The 17,662-nt window shown below is 44.1% G+C and overlaps 1 protein-coding gene across 20 annotated transcripts in view; it reads right to left on the bottom strand.

Moving 5' to 3' along the window:
• The window catches only part of LOC120809850 (membrane-associated guanylate kinase, WW and PDZ domain-containing protein 2), a 58,087-nt gene that overhangs the window by 10,435 nt on the left and 29,990 nt on the right, over positions 1-17,662 (bottom strand). For all 20 annotated transcript variants that reach the window (XM_078082692.1, XM_078082691.1, XM_078082695.1 and 17 more), the window contains exons 6-12: positions 17,511-17,590; positions 11,788-11,845; positions 11,183-11,304; positions 10,365-10,547; positions 6,926-7,455; positions 6,071-6,239; positions 886-917 (exon numbers count right to left, since the gene is read on the bottom strand). In XM_078082692.1, coding sequence (XP_077938818.1) covers positions 886-917; positions 6,071-6,239; positions 6,926-7,455; positions 10,365-10,547; positions 11,183-11,304; positions 11,788-11,845; positions 17,511-17,590 — 1,174 coding nt within the window. The remainder of the gene's footprint in view (positions 1-885; positions 918-6,070; positions 6,240-6,925; positions 7,456-10,364; positions 10,548-11,182; positions 11,305-11,787; positions 11,846-17,510; positions 17,591-17,662) is intronic.

A 17,662-nucleotide genomic window follows, 5' to 3' on the forward strand; every position in this document is an offset into this window, starting at 1 on the left:
CACAACGAGGTTTTGGGAGATGTCTCAGAGCCCTCTCTGTTTCTGGCACATTGATGTCTTCCTGTAGGTTTCTCATTGATTGGTAGATTTTGGTCATTATCTCAAATGGAAATTGATTGTGTTATAGTGCGGTGTGGGCAACAAGAGACCAAGTCCACTCATGAGAGACGTCCAATGCTGGCAACACTGTGACTGCACCATGCAGGACAGAAACAGACAGCTGGAATACAATCTAGCTCGGATCTAAACTAATTGCTAGAAATAAGGGAAAATAATTCAATGTGCAAACTGGTTAATGTCTTTTAACCCTAATTTATCTCCACGAAAATTGTTTTCGATTTATGTAAAAATCAAGTAAAATCCTAGACAATAATGTCAGGTATAATTGATGGTGGAAGATAATCAACAGACTTGCTTCTGTTACTCAATTATACAATGCATACAAATAGCTATTTGGCCATGGGTCATATGAGAACAATTAAAATCATTATTCAAATTTTACACTCGCATGAGATTCATTACGTGTGAATTTTCTATCCAATACCATGAATGAGCGCCGATTGTATAAGCAGTAGCAGCTGCAGTTTAAGTATAAATCTGAGGAGCTTTTCTCCAGCTGGTGAGGTGTGAGATCGGATGAGATCCCACCAATAAGCAGGTCACGACGGGCTGTCTCGTCTCATCTCACAATAAAAGCAAAAGCCAAACACCTCCGAGGCAACACAGCCGTTCGTGAAAAGCGCTTCAGTCTTACCTTTCTGCTTCAACAAACAAATCTGCTTCAGACTCACATTTCCTCTCAGACAGATCTTTTTTCCCCCTCTCCGAGTCAAACACATGCACACCTACACACAAGCAGGATAACATTGGCTTCAATTATCGTACCTGTTTGGAGGCCTTTCGAGGCGAGATGTGGCCTAAGGACGGAAAAGAAAACACAGTTTATAGAGAGCAAGCTGTGAAATCCTGTTGGTAGACAGATAGCAACTTTAGCCATTGGGCGGAGGGTTTTATTCATTACATGTTGGATATAATTGCTGAATGATCTCAGTCTGCTGACGTATTCGTTCCCTGTTTTTACTTTGTTTCTGTAAATCTTGGTAAAAATTGGTTTGGTTGTGACATTTGTTTTCAACATAATTACATCATTGGCTGAAGGCAAATGCATGTGCGCACACACACACACACACACACACACACACACACACACACACACACACACACACACACACACACACACACACACACACACACACACACACACACACACACACAGAAACAGTTTACAAGTCATATTTGTCATATCTGCATGTAGGGAGCGCTGTTCATCACAAGTATCTGAGCAACACGGCTCCCCTGAGACTCCACTGAATCAAAGACATACAGCACATTTATGCTGCTGAGACCCAAATACATACGTTTACACGTTGGGGGTTCAAATGCATTGGCTGCTTTGTATGCAGAGGCAGTTTGAATCTCTACACATGTGGATATAAATGCATAAACACACGCATGAGACAAACTTGAGACTCCTGTATCACTGATGAGTCCTTTAACAGACATGGGCTTCTGAGAATATGAATACATTTAATATTTATTCAGTTGGGTTTTCCTAAAAAAAATTTATGGAATTACTTCCCAGCTACATCCGCCTGCTTTGTAGATGTGTGAGATGAAAGCGCGTAGCAGCGGAGCAAACCTTTCTGAGCAAGTCAAGTCAAGTGAGCAAGGGGAACTTTAAGGAAAAATAAAATACTAAAGATCACTGCCAGAGCATGTGTTCACAAAATTAAAAATTAAAATGTATTTATGACATTCTTACTTCTTTTTTCAAACCCAGCCCCCAATCATTTCCCCCCCATGAAAAAACGATTTAAAAAATAAGAGTGTTTATGAGCGTGGAGGACGAGACAATATGAGGAAATAAAAAACCTGCACAAACGTAAACATGAATGCCGGTTGGACGAGAACTGTCCACGGTGCTGAAACCAACTAATATCCACGTCCTCTAGGGAAAACGGGCCTTAAGGGAAGCCTTTGAGGAGATCTGATTATTAATTCTCAAGAAACTCTCCTTGTGAGCTACAAGGCGACTGTCCACTCATTTTATCGAGATGTGTCTTTTTTCAAAGAGGTATTTAAGCATAATTTAAATGCGAATACCATTCATCAATGCCGGATGTGTGGCCTGCACGTGTGAATGCTGATCAATTACGAATGGACGATCGGTAGAGAGGCTTCATGTGGCCACTCTCTGGACTCGCTGGTCAGACAGTCTGGCAGGCCGGCCTTTACAGACTAGCCTGCTGAGCTCTGGATGGCCTTCAGATCGGCCTGATTGGCTCGTGCAGCAGTCGCGCTTCTCTTCACAGCCATGATCTGCATCCTCATTGGTGCTGCAAAGTGTCTCTAGTCTGTGGTTGGCTCCGCGTCAAACTGGGATGTCAGGGGCACCGAGCTGAGAACGCGACCAGAGCTCAGTGTAACTCTGGCAGAGTGCCCACGCTACAGCAGCCAGACAAACACACACACACACACACACACACACACACACACACACACTCTCACGCTCACTCATGCAGCGGAAGTGTAACACCCTGTCTGTTACACACACACAGCGCTGATTCTCTCGGTCTCACATTTGAATTCACGCGTGCAAGCTAAATTCCTTTGATGTTTTCCGCATAGAAATCCTACGTCTGTGAACTCAAACAAGATTAAACATTCCTGACATTTTGTACAGCTGAGTCACTGCAAAGGACCTTGTCCTTCCTCTTACCCTGCGGCGAGGAGAGCAACACAGTCGGAGGGGCTCCTGGTGTGTCAGGCTGAGTTCTTTGATAGGAACTGGGGAGGTTGGGGGAGACGGCCTCTTTGGGGGGGAAGGGAGTTCCCTTGGCACGTTTACAGTGATATCTATTGCAAGCTGTGGGTCCATTTTGAAGACAGATCTGTGTATCTGCATCTTATGGAGCGTTATTCCGTGTGGGGCGGACTCGGTTGTATTTTTGATCCTTTTTAAATGGCGTATCCGACAGTGGAACGCAAGCGTATGTCTTTGGAAGGGTCAACCACCAGGTGGCAGATGTTGGCTCTGCATGGCCATGAGATGGAAGAGTCTTAGCGACACCACATTTGATCTCAGCTGCTCACGTACACATCCGTGCACGCTGACACGCGGTAACACAAAATGTATTTGATGAAAATGTAATAAACTGACTGAGTATAATTTGCAGAGCACAATACATACATATGTACACAATCAATTCACTTTGACGGCGCAACAGTACGTCAGTACACCAATACATTGTCAGGTTTAATAATGTCCTGTCACTGGAAACTGGAGACAACAGGACTGGTTTAAGTCTGCAAAACACCAAGGAGGACTTACATCAGATGTGTCAAGATCACTAAATGTGGGTTGATTGCTTTGATTGCTTTTAAATAAACATATACACATATATAATTAACAATAAAGATTGTCACCATCCAATTAATTAAAATTAAGTTGCATTTGAGACCGATTGTTTTCCTCCCTAATTAAACACAATTCAAAACAATGCATCTAATAATCCTCTTTTATCATCCAAGATAAAATGCAAATGGCCTTTTCACGCCTGGAAATAGATCCCTGGACAGACTTGACGAATAAAGGAGCAAGAAAAGGAGAAAAGGAGTTGGATGGCACATCAAAAAGCAACCAGTGAACCTATAAACTGTGCTTCTTGAAATGACCACAGGACGGATGTTTTTTCATTCAGGTTGCTAAATGGTGCTGCACCGTTAGCCATTGTGGGGTTGAGTGTCTTTGTGTGTGTCAGATGGCCGCGGGCTCAGAGGTACAGGCTTCCCGGGTAATTAGCAAGTCAAATTCTAGCCCTGTGACCACAGCACCTTTTAGAGAATCAGTGCAAGAGCACGGCGAACAAATAAACCTTTCACTTTCTTTCTTAGCAGGTGGGCAATCTGTAAAAATGGCCACACTTCTCCGTCCTTCCTCTTTCCTGCAACGTTATCAATCAATTTTCATTTATTTCTTGCTCAGATCGAGGGCATTTGGTCATCTCATTTGACTTCAAGCGAAAGGTACAACACTGAACGTGTGCAGAGACTTAAACGGTGGTGTTGAGCATCTCAATGCAGTGCTTGTTACAGGGATCTGACACGGGCCGCGTGTTGTGCAACACTAGCCTGGACTAAATACACAAGAAGCCAACAATGAAAGCTGTCATAATGTAATGAAAGATGCTTACAATTAAAGTGGAGGAGGGACGCAGACAAATCTACAAGAATTGTTTTCCAGATGGACAGAATTGTGTGCGGTCACTTAAAGAGATTACTCATATTTGATCAGTGGTGCCACAATACCTAAATATAAAGACATATGGGTCAGAGAATATGTGTTCTCGGTCTTATATTTTCATGCCCTGAACCCTGCATCACTTAAAAATGAACAAATTATGAATCCGTAACAGGGTGAAAATGCTGTTATAGTCACAGCGAGTGCTCACAGTCAGAACGGGGAGACAGTGCAGCTTGTTTGTCAGCTAGAAAGACGCTCTGCAAAGTCATTTCTCTCCAAAGTGCATGACAGTAAAATGACTGCATTTATTTTGAAGATGAGTGGCCCCGGTGGGAACGAAACCGCTTTCCCACAGCCGTGCTGGTTGCCTTCTCTATCCACAGAGCTGCACGACACCGGTGAGATACACTCCTATCCAAGCGCTCCCTGCTTTTTAAAATCGAACCAGCTTCTTAAAACCCTTTTCCTTTGCTGCTCCAGTGGGAAACATTGGTGATTAGTTACTAGTCTGTTGTTCCTGGGATTTCTGCTAACTCTGTTCACCAACTTTAACATATCTGTGTAGCTTGTCTTTGGCTTATTTTGCAATGGTGAAGAAAATAAGCAGCAATCTGTGCTTTAAAACGCTTGGGGGTACCAAAGGCCCGATGTTGGCAAAGGGTTGATTACTCGTGTAAAGCTACAGAATATACTTCTCTACGGGCAGAGCACGCACACAGGAGACGTCTGCGGTCAAATGATAACTTGAGTCAAATCTTTAAAGCGACCTGTCAACAGCTGCACCATTAAAAACGTGCCGGATGGGTCGTGCACTGATTGCCCGCTAACCGTCGGCTGCGGCGAGTAGCTGGTTGACCGGATCCTTGTGAAACCACCCGGTCGAACATGTTGTCTCTGAACCTCGTCTCCAGTCTTGCGTTTCAAGTTGCAAATCAGAACGTAAACGTCAAGGTCAAGGCCAGTCAAGGCCAAGATATAAGAAATGTTTCCTCCAGTCTGTCATAATATATTCTGGTTCTGCTTCTGAATGAACTAATCTCTCCCGGAAAGGGAGCATTCAAGTTTTTTTTTTTTTTGTAACAAACATACAAAAAATTCTGAATGAGCACGGAGTCACTTTTATTTAAAAAAATAATACAATATTTTACCCAGTTTTAACTTTACATTCTTCTACTTTCTAAACTATTGAACATTAGAAAAATATGATTTAATGTACAGACTTAGATAAAATCCAAGTAGGGGGCTGCTATGCTTTGAATGTGTTCAAAAATAGAACAGTCTCAACATTATCGTAATCAAAATCTCTTCTGCTCCCTCGGCTCTCACTGTTCCATGTGCTTGACTCCTCTCGTCAAAGCTGCAGCTGGGGTTGAAGATGCACCATAACAACATATTTGTGTATCTCAATCAGAAGGCCGCCTATATACAGTTCCTCAAGCACCGGATCCTTCTTTCATTTTGTTAAAAAAGTATCTTTGAAGGGCATCCAAATGCTCCTCTTACCTTGCGACAAAGAACAATCACCAGGAAAAAGAAGAGTTGAATATTATGTTTGAGTATCTTCATAAGAAAAATGACATTTATGGACCGCCAAAGACATTACATAAGAAATCCATCAATACATCCAATTGAACTATTAGTGTCTGTACAATATGTGGTTCATCTGACACCAGATCAGTTATCTACAAGTTTTCGTGTAGCCCTTGTGAATGAACAATAGAAAGAAGGATACTGTATTAGAACAGTCACAAAGAGGAAATCTCTCACCCGTCGCTCCTCTCTGTATGAGGAGAGTCGCCTCGGATCCCACGGGACACTCTTTGAGCATCTCCACCACTCGTCCGTGTCCGGCTGCAGCCACTGGCTGCTGGTTCACCTCCAGGATCAAGTCTCCCTCCACGAGCCCCGACGCCCCCTGCGAGCCCGGGTCGAGCACCTGCACCACAGACACGCAGTCCGCCGTCACACAAAGCTTCTTATGTCTAACGAAACTCAACAAGTCGGATCACACTGCAGACATTTCTGTTAATGCTCCATCCAAAACAGACCTCTAGATGGTTGGTCTCTAAACTCATATCTGTCTAGAAATGCCAAGCTGCTAGATTATCTCAGCTTCTTCTAAAGTATTTTTCAGTAACAGCCAATGACCCGTCTCAAGATAATAACATGAAGATCATTTGTCAAAAATGCAGTAAGCAAATGAAAGAATAAGACGACTTGAATGTGGAACATAAAACAAATGACTTGATGTTACAGATGTTTTACTGGAGAAATACAACAAGGATAAGAAATAACATCTGCCACATCATCACCGCCAATCTTCTCTAATGTATCTCATTCTTAAATGCATTATTTAATCTCGTCTTTCAAACATTCACCATCATGCTAGTAGGTGGAATATCTTCACGGGCTCAGCTGTCTTTCTACTAAGTGACGTTGACTGAATTAAACCTTGAACCGCAGTTGTAACTTCAATGTGTAACTCACCGTGATCACGTAATTTAGCAGACGTCTACGATTTTGCTCTTGAAAGAACACATCTCCTCTCTGAATCACAGACAAATCAAACCTTCCGTGTTCTAAAGTGAACGAGGAGACGTACTGCCGATTGTGATGGGTCACCTGTTTTACTCGTTGACCGGTGGGACTGTCGGCAATGGTGAACCCGAATCCCTCCGCCCCCTTCACCATGGTGACTGTGAGGAACTCCGCCCCCTGTGCTGCGTGCCCGGCGCCCCCCGCGGTCCCGGAGGAGGCCATGGACACGTTGTCGTCGTGCGGCGTGAGTCCGGATACGGAACCAGGTGTGGTGGGCGGCAGAGATGAGCCATCCAGATGTGTGTCCCCGGGGTGGGGGGCTCCGGCCTGGGCCAGAGCCTGAGGGGGAAGCTGGGAGCTCAACGACAGATACTCCAGGTACGGGTCGTAGCTGCCGCGGCCGTTCACCACCAGGGGACGATGCTCCATGCCGATGGGCGTCAAGGAAGCGCTCGCTGCGCCACTCGGGTCCTCGGGGTCAAAGGGCAGGGGATAGCCTCGACAGAGCACGAGGGTCACACTCTGGCCGATTGGCACGGACTGGAAAAGCTTGACCACATCGGCGTGCGTGGTGCCAAGCACACAGATGTCATTGATGTAGACAATGACGTCACCTGTGGGAGACGACGGGAAAGACGAAACGGCTTCAGACGCACTCACACTGCGGCGTGTTACATCCCACACGGACCACGGGATTCGGTCTCAATGGTTCGTGTGTGAACATAGTATGCTGCAAAAAACACTACTTGTCACCGTCTTTTGCGAAAACTCTCACGTCTCAGCGGTATCAGGACATGCTGTCGCAACATGGTAAAAGCACTCTGTCCCTCTTAAGTGTCTTTTAGGAACATACACTTGCAGCATGAGCGAGACGGAGTCGGTGTCCCCGTCTGTCTCTGCAAACATGGTCTGGTGCACGTTATAGTGAACATCTTCAATATTTAAACAAATTATTTACAACTAGCAACCGTTTCAAGTGCGGGGTCGTGCATGATGCGTTATTATGAGGTAGTTCCCTGTCCAGCTGGTGACCAAAATGCAAATGTTTAGCATTGTTAGCATGAATCTGTGCAAGAAGAGTTGTCTTTGTCAGGTCACTCTCTACCTGGCTGGCAGTGTCTATTCTACCTTGTGCATCTACCGAATACATTTTATATTCTTTTTTATGTTGTTATTGGGTTGATTGATGCCATTTTATTTGTTCAAATAAAAATTTCACGAATGCAACTCTAGATACTCTATCCTCTCTGCTGTACATTGAATGTGCGGAAAGTTCTGGATTCTGGCATTAAAGTCACAGCCCCATGACAAATGCAGCTGCCTCAAATCCTCTATTTCACATTACTGGAAGCCTTCTCTGTCACACGTGTAGACACGCACACTCCCTTGAGCACGTGCAAACACATATACACACACACACATCATACATTATACATGCACAACCATACACAATCCCTAAGAGCAATGCTGCACAGCTCAAATAGGCCAGTTAATCCCAGCCAGCGAGCGCCTGTGTGCCTGTGTGACTGTGTGCATGCGTAAATGTGAATGTGTTGGCACAAGCGCGTGTGTGAGCTGCTCTGGCAATGTCACAGAGCAGAGAGGAACAAGTTGGAGGGAGAAAGGGGGGAGAGAGAGAGAGATAGGGAAAAAAAGGGGCTGACGGACAAGAATAGATGGATGAGAGAGAGGGAAATAAACTCCGAGTGGAAAGAGAAAGGGGTTAAAAATATACTGAGGCTGAAAGCAGAGGAGAAGTGTCAGATGGCGTGGTTAGATAAAGAGGCATATTAAAGGGAAAGCCAGAGAGACAAAGAGAGGGATGGGGATGAAATAGAAAGAGATGGATTCCAGATGAAAGAGAAACCGATAGGCGGGGGGGGGGGGGGGACGCAAAAGCACACACAGAAAGAAGGAGGGTTCCTCCTCTGAAATGGAGACGCGTGAAGCCTCATCCAGTAGTTCCTTCTCGGAGCATGTGACTACAGCAAACCTCGGAGCCGTCACAGCTTGCGTGTGACAGATGCTGGATAATACTGCGACCACTGCTGTTAATGCAGCAACATTGCACCTGCAGTGTCGGTATTTAAGCCAAAATTCACCTCCCGATGAAGTAGGTGTCGTATCCGCCAGTGTCAGTTATAGCCAATCAAATCAGTTCACTTTCATTCCCATTAAAAGTAGAACATTATAGTGCACTTACAGAGGACAGCGAGTGCATGGAAAGGATACTGGAGTCCTTGTCTGGGACACACAGTGCTGCAGGAACAAATATAGGGCACCCCAAATCTGCCAGCCAAGGGCCAATGACGTCCCTTTGCAAGATAAATTGATGTATTTGGGCAGACAGAAACATCGACCACGGAGTTTGTATTATCCAAGTCAACATTTCTCTGCTCTCACTGATTCTCAGTGCAATTCCGTTCACGCCAATGATTTCATCATTTAACAACTAAGATGAATTTGATCGACTGCCTTTGTGGTGTCTTCACAGAGGATTGAAAAGGAACCATCCAGGACCTTTGAACTGGAAACTGCCTTGATAGATTAAACTTGTTTGGGCATTATTGTTGCAGCTCGCCGGTTTATTTAGCTCAAGTAACAAACGTCCGGTTTCCAAAGATGTGTCAGGCACTTGTGTGTACATGAGCGTAGTATCAGACCTGATACAAGTATTGCTGCGTTTCTAGAGCCGATATCGGCTTATTCATTAACGAGCCGTTTGTCTCACTTATTACTTAAACATAGCTTTCAGAACTATTTAAAACATACATAGTTATAAAACAACTGAATATGTATTTCTAAGTAATTTCATCAATACCCCATCCAGCTATTTAGGTCGTTATTGGACAGAGGGCTTCTCATGCAAGGTGCCCCCGTCTCACCGTCATTATTCACACACTGCAGGCACAGCCTTCAGCAGCAACTGGGGTTTGGTGTCTTGCCAAAGGAAACATCGATATGGACCGGAGGAGCCGGGGACGCGGCACCGATCTTCCGATTGGTGGCCCAAACTCCAGCTTCTCACGAAGGAAGGAAAGGTGTGTTTTTTTTCTCCTTCGGCGGAGCAAAGTCGTGTTTTCTTTTACATTTCCGTCAATTTGGGTTCACCCCTTGGTAGGGGAAGATTTAAGGGGGTTTAAGGGCACCAGTGTGCTTACACACATTTTCTTTGAAAATTTTTGAAAGTCTACTAGTGCTTATGCTAAAAAATCTGGGTTGGAAGAGGCCCAATTCCTCAGCAGCACCACATTCACTGGTTACAGACTAGCGCGCCCCGCTTACCTCTGAGGTAAGAGAAATGTTGACAGACATTATCCAGCAGGCTGGTAATCTGCTGCCAGTCAAAGGTCTTCACACCTGATCTGTTTTGGCAGGAAATCAAGGTCCATTATATCGAGGTATCAGAATAATGAAGCTGTGCTCGGGTGTTCTACAAGCACAGCACTGCCGCATCAGCGGGGGGCCGCAGTGACAGCCTGTTTTTTTTGCGTAAACCTTTGTGTTGCTACACATAATTCACCTGTGTCCATCTTTCCGTCCTGAGCAGCGGGCCCGTCGGGTATCACGCTCTTCACTTGCAGGAACTCATCGGGTTCGTCGCCCCCGATGATCGTGAATCCAAATCCCATGTTGCTCTTCTGCAGGGCCGTCGACAGGAAGTTCCCCTTCAGCTGGGTTGGGTCCCTCGTAAACAACGGCTTCTCTGCAAGGGACAGACGGTTTCGAATGAGCATGTTTTGACATATTCTTGATCCACAAGCCATGCTCCATTTGTTTGTTTCACATTATCTTTGCTTGAAATTAAATATTTCTTCTGATGTTTCTAGTGCTGAATTCTTTCTGAAAACAAAAGCAGCAATGAAGACACATTTGTCTTAATTCCTGATTAGATGACTCATCGAGGAAGTGCAGTCTTCACTCAGATGAAGCCGTACAATATGTGCCGGTCTAGTACGTCCTCACACTCACACAAGCATGTTCTCTGTCCCCCGCACTGCCAGCGACCTCCATACGGCCCTGTACATTGTGACATTGTGCATCTGCCCCTTCAAATACTCATGAAACTGCCCGTTCTATAAGAGATGTGTTAGGAAAATGATGGGGGGGGTGGGGGGAATGTACAATGTTCAATTAAAAGAAATTTCTACAACAGGGCGGCGTTGGAGTAAATAAAATATAATGGCATGCAAGTTTTTAGGCGGGTTTGATGGCCAGAAGATGAAAGCTGTTTGCCTGCGTGTCTTTCCTAAAGTCTTTGCGGTTTAATTTATTTAGCAACTCGGTGAGTACGACAACAGAGAGTTGAGCAGTGCACATCTTGTAGCGTTGCATGTGTACCTCTGTATATAGTGGGTAGTGGGAGAGCAGAGAGTCCCTGGCTCTGCATCTGCCTCTGCTGCTCCAGGCGTCTCTTGGCTTCCAGGACTGGGTTCTCAAACTGAGTTCTTCGATTGATATGACTGAAAGTAAAACGCATCATTACTAAGTATTGCAAAAAGGAGGATTCAAAGCGCCAAGCCAGAAGTAAACAATACATCATTCTACCCGAGAGATAGTTTCATCTAAATGTACGTAGAAAAATAAAGAGTAAGAAAAAGAGCTATTTCAGAACAATGGTGCCTTTCAGTGGAACAACTGATAGACGCATTAGAACTAAATTGTTTTGGACTCGCGCTACATTGGATGCACTTCAAAATGAAACAGCGCCTAGACACCAATAAAGCATGTTCGTGATACAAACTATGTAATGATTTCGAACCAGCGATTTCTTGATGGTAAATACTTCATTCCGCTGTAAAAATTAAATGAGCAGTGAGACATACAAAATAAATGAGGTTTAAGTAATTTATGACTCATAACCGGGCGTTTTTTAAAACACAGCAGCGCGTTTCCTGTTGTACTCCAGCGAAGGCGAGTTAACCCAAGTCTACAGGGAGACTTACTCGACGTAGTAGCTGCCGTAGATGGGGTCATCTATCTTCTCCCAGCCGTAGGGCAGCTCTGTCGAGTCACGAGAAAACAGACCAGGGAAATTAAGTCACTTTATGCTGAGAGAAGGAGAAGGAATTTTGACTCAATTGAACCAGCGAGGGGACACAACACGAAGCTCAAGGCTCCCAAAGTGCTCCTTCAAAAGACAGAACAAACTTATTTAATCTGCAGCGGCGTTTTTCGTGGAGGCTCGGACCACAACACAGGCATCAATACAAAGCAGGGCAGGAGGAAAGGAACATTTAAATGGTTCACACGTCTTTCTGCCTTGTCTTTCTGTCAGTCTGCCATCGGTCGTGTGCATAAATCCTTTTAAATGCCTTTTTTAACCCAATCCCTGCTTGTCCCTTCTTTTCCTCCTTTGGATCTGCGTCCCCTCCTCGCTTCATCCATCCCTTAGCTGATTTAGCTCTGGTCTCCATGGTTAAAGATGTGGGGCGATGATAGAATTCCTGCGCTCTACTCACTTTATACATTATAAATCGCACTTCAACAGGCTCCCGCTCTGCCGTTGTATTTACAAAATGTATTTTATTGTATTGCTCGATACATATAGCACTTGAAATGAGCCCTCATCAGCAAGCGCTCTTGAAAGGTCGATGTCACTCCCTAAAATGATTGTTTTAAAGAGACCTATTCATGAAATGCATGTCCATAGATGGGCCTTCCTTACAGGCAAATACAGCAAACCTGATGAGAGCGGAAAAATACTAGTGTCAAACAAATACAGTAAGAACAGGGGAATTAGATGGTCCTGATATTATTCCTAAAACACAAATACACACAAACAGAAAGACACGGAAGAGCTGAATCACAAAAGGTCGTAGAAAAAATAAAGTTGAGGTGAGGATGATAACCGGATAAGTAAAATTATTTGTTGCGCACTGAGTTTGTAGAGGGGATTCATTCATAATTCTCTTTTGTGAGGTAGTTCCTAAATTAAATCTAAATGATTATGGAATAAAATATATTTTTTGGTTCTAATCATAAGTCAAAATAGCATTTATAAGTAAATATTTACTTACTTACAATGAGGTTAATGCGGCTACAATGTTATACTTGTAAATGACAGACAAACCATTACCAGCATGTTTATTTTTCCCATAGAAAGGTATTGAAAATCTGTGACAAACTCACGTATTAAACTAGCAAAAGTACAGAAACCTTTTAGACCCGACCTGTTCAAGTCTCCTGGGATTCACGAGAGACACACAGATACACAAATCCTGAGCTCTAATATTTTTAATATAATTTAGTTTGCGTGACACCGATACCGTGGCATCATTCCCTCACGCTGTAATGCAATTACAAACAGATTTGTGATCTAGATATCAATAATCCATGTGCGAACGCGTGTGTCCTGGCTGCTGAACATGCCGACTGTGCGGCACAAGGTGAATAACAATCGCCTTCTACAATTATCTTTGGTCTGCTTTGCTGTTTGCTCAACCACCTGCCCTGCGCAGCCGTTACCTCGGAGGACCCTTCTCATCCTCGAGGCATTAAAGTCTAATGGATTCACACTTCAAACCACCTTAAATTCCCTCCCACTGCCCATGAGCCAGCTTAAATGTCGGCGTAAATCAACCCACTACTCGCTTACCCTCCTCCCAAAGTGAAAGGGAGACAGTTTCCATGGAAACCACTAGTGGAAGTCTTTTTGGTTTCTTGTCTTAGCTAAGGGCTCTGTCTCGTCTCTGTTTCCTGCTGCTGATGTACAGACAGAGAGAGAGAGACACACACACAGAGACAGTTTGTGTGTGTCTTTTTATGCGTGTCAATATTTGCAGTATGTGTGTGTGTATGTGTGTAATAGATGGCTGGGCTGCCATGTTTGTTTGTCTGATTGTGCGTAACCGTCATCATCATCTTTGATACTAAAGCAAACACCTTGTAATGCGCCTGTAATAATAATATGTGCACTCATAGCAGCGTGCGCGCATGTTCATGCGTATCTGTATTGGTGGCATCCTTGACACAAAGTCTAATTGTGATTCCTCTGCATTAGATGACTCATCGTTCCTCTCACATTGTCTCCCTGACTGAACAGATACAAGGAACTCTTCTGAATCACAGAATGCAAACCAACTCAACGCAAAAAGGAAACAAATGAGTATTTAATTTGATCATTAAAGTAATTTGGTCCGTAAAGAATTGGTTTAAATGTTTTGACATAATGTTGGGCCAATATTACAAACCATGCATGTTTAGCAGATGTCACGTTTATCATGTTTGCCTCTTAATTCATCACGCCAATATGCTGATGTTGGCTAATAAATACAAACACAAAGTTCAGCCGAGGCTGATGATAATGTCATTCATTTTGAGACTAATTAAGAGTTTGACCTGATGATGGTGCCGGATGAAAAGACATCGTTGACAAACTAATTGTTGACTAATCGCTGCAGCTCTACCTCACTACATGACTACAACTCTGCGTTTTGGGGTTTTCACTGGCATAACAACACTACGTCACCTATAAATCTAGGAACTACAAATCATATAAGCATGTATGACAAATGAAAAATAGCTATCAAGACAGCAACGAAGAGAAAGAGGGACCATGAACATGAGTACAGGGCGTTAAAGATTCAGACCTAGAAACGGCAGTGATGTAACACAGAGGTAATATTTTAGTATGAGATCCATCTCCGTCTGATCAAAAGGCTTTGACTCTCCATCTCAATATAGTATAATTTCCTAATTCTCTATTTCATGTGTATATTTTTGCCCGTCTGTTAATGAAACAGTCTTGACGTGTGAATTCCTGCCTCTAAATGAGAATGGCCGGTATATATTTTCATCAAAAGCACTGAGATGGCTTTGAAACCGGCATTGGGTGCTCATTTCAAAAGGCAGAATTGAAACCAACACCCGCTGTGATGTGAAGCTCGTCCCGCTGTGTTCCTGCCTCTTCTGAGTGAGAGGGGAGATATCTGCGCGTGTCACGTAGCGAAAGACCTGCCTGACAAAGAGACTGCAGGGCAAACCAGATCTCCGGTGACAAGCCTTTGAACTCTGGGAGTGAAGCTCATAAAAGACGCAAAACAATGCACACAGAAGTTGCGCAATCAATTGACGCAGACGAGCCAACTTTAATTCACCCTAAATTGATGGGAAAGGGAATAGTCAATGAGGATATGAAAAGCTGAAGGAAATGGAGCCAAGAGACCAAAGATACCGGGTATGCAAGCAACGGAATGGCAATAACAAGAGGGAATATGCAAAAACAGCATTTCTTAAGTAACGTTAGTGTGTCTGCTTCCTGCCGGAGGCCGCTGCACTGGGAAATACTGCAGGCAGATGGACAGTGAAAACACCGCATCCTCTTCCTGCAGCACCCTCCTCCCAATTTTATTTGGTATTCACTCTACTTGTAGAATCTGTCATCCTTGTTTACATGCATAATTCGTCACTTATAAACTGCACGTCCATTAACATGGGCAAAAATGGAAAATTACCTAACAATTGTCACTTGGTGGACAGTGAACATGCAGAAAGTGTAGACAGTTGACGCAGACCCCAATGTGCTCAATGAGCAAAAATAACAACATCACGGTGGATTAAACTACCGTATATCCCTCCGTCATGCTGAGCTTTTTGCACTGAAAAACAATATTTTCTGGCAACTAAATCTGTTTCTGGAAGGCGTAAAATTCAAAGGTTCCGTGAGAGGATGTGATGTGTCACGCAGGACCCTCACAAACATTCAGCTTGAGTCTAAATCCTTTGCCAGTAGTGATTGCTTAAGCTCCCTTTAACCACCGCTCACCCCCAAAGGGTGGAGGGGAGGCAGACTTCATCCGGCAGAAAAAACCTGCAGAAAAATGGCCCGAAAAGAAAGAATTCTCATTTCTAAAACCTTGCTGAAGCTGCTCTCAGGGCACAGATCTGCAATGCAAGGAACAATACAACAAATAAAACAATCACACATGCGCTTTAACACGGTCAATCGCACATCGCCTGATGGGTGACACGATCTTTGCTCGGCCAGGACGAAGGTGACGCACGTCAGTCATGTGTGTGAAAAGGGTTTGTGAACTGAAGACAGCAGTAGTGACTACGTGTGTGTGTGTGTGTGTGTGTGTAGCAGTTTGTACAGAGCTGAGCTGTTTCATTAGAATTCCAGTCACAGTTCGGCCTTTTACTGGGCAAAGGGAGAGAGGGAGAGGCCGAGGATGAAGGGGAGAAAACAAAGAGAGAGAGAGCGGGACAATCGAAGAGGGGGAAATGGAAAAGGGGGAGAGAGGAAGACGTGAGGGGAAGGATGCAGGTAGAACACTGAAGAGGCCGACAAGAGAGGAAAGGTAGAGAAGGAATCGATCTTGCTCCGTTGAATCACATCACAACGTAATTTGGTGAGCGAAGGCCGTCACAGCAGCAGATGTAACTTCACCTCGTTGTTCCATATCTGATCCCACCAAACCGCAGGACCTCGGCTTCTATTGTGTTTGACATCAGTGCTGAATATTCCTTGTATGAACCACTGTTCTGAATCGTAGCCTCTGAAACACACCTGTGCTTCCCGTGATTGAAAAAAACAACAACATAAAAAGACACTAAACTGTTTGTTCTTGTCAAAAACTCCAACGAGAAGGACTAAATAATTTATTAATCCTACATGCAGGTAGCACATTAAGCTTATTCCCCGGTGCCAAAATATACCCCTATTGTCCAAAAACTATATTAAAAAACACACAAATGAGTCACTCAGTCCCACGCTGCAAGCCATGGTGGATCTCATAATAAATCTGAGGCACCATAAGACTATGAACAGCTTGGAGAAGAATGTGACACACAAAATAACATGTCTTTGTTTTTATGATTCATCTAAGATCTGTGAGAGAAAAATCGCTCTCTGGTTCATCAGTTCACCGCTCATAGGAAGACGAGTGGGGAGAACAGGAGGAGTCACACTTCCCTTCAGCTAATGGACCACAGAAGAGCACCAAATGTGTATTAATCCACAACACAAATGTTGGATTGTCTGCTATGTTCCTATTCCCTGTGCACATGCCAGACCTACCTGGTCCCGTTTCATGTAGTTTTGCCTGTTGGGATTTTCAGTTGCTCATTTGTGGATATTTGTTTATTAAATTCATCTTGTGTCATTCTTTGGCTCCCGTTGTCTAGTGTGTTTTTCTCCAACCGTGACAAACGGAACCACTATCCTAATAATCCTATGAACTGCGCTTTTAAAATGTCCTATGATTATTAGCACATTTACCGTAAGTATGCCTCTAATGCAAATGTACATGGTGGGATTAACCAGGTGTACCATTATATCACCATCACGTCCCTATCGTGAAACACAGAAAAGAATAGCGGTTGAAACGATTGCATTGTTGTCTACACATCAAGCAAGGTGCTGCAATGCGCATGTTCCCTTCACAACACCTAATTAAAAAGTTAAGATTTAGTCGAGTTTCTCGATTTCTAACCCTCCTTTGTGTGTGAGTGCACGTCCCAAAAACCTGTGCAGAATGGCGGGATGAGCTGCAAACCAACAAACACATCAAACAACTGAGCATTGTGAGCTGCTTTTTTCTTGAGGAGGGAAAACAGGGTGGAACAGTGAGTCAGACACAGACAACAAGGGCGCACAGAGAACACCAACCGCACACGTCGGATCACACAAACAAAACAACGGAGCAAGCGAGTCGTCTAGACTCACCGTCTTCTCTGCATTCTTCTGGTGGCTTTGCTTTCTTGGCCAGCCGAGGATCCAGCCAGGATGTAGTTTTGGTGTTGTGACTGGGAGGGAGAGACGACGAGAGCAAACAGACAGTCAGAGAGAGACCGACAACCCGGGAACGAGAGGAACAA

The sequence above is a fragment of the Gasterosteus aculeatus genome, chromosome X (genome assembly GCF_964276395.1).
Source record: "Gasterosteus aculeatus chromosome X, fGasAcu3.hap1.1, whole genome shotgun sequence".
In the NCBI taxonomy this organism is placed as follows: Eukaryota; Metazoa; Chordata; class Actinopteri; order Perciformes; family Gasterosteidae; genus Gasterosteus; species Gasterosteus aculeatus.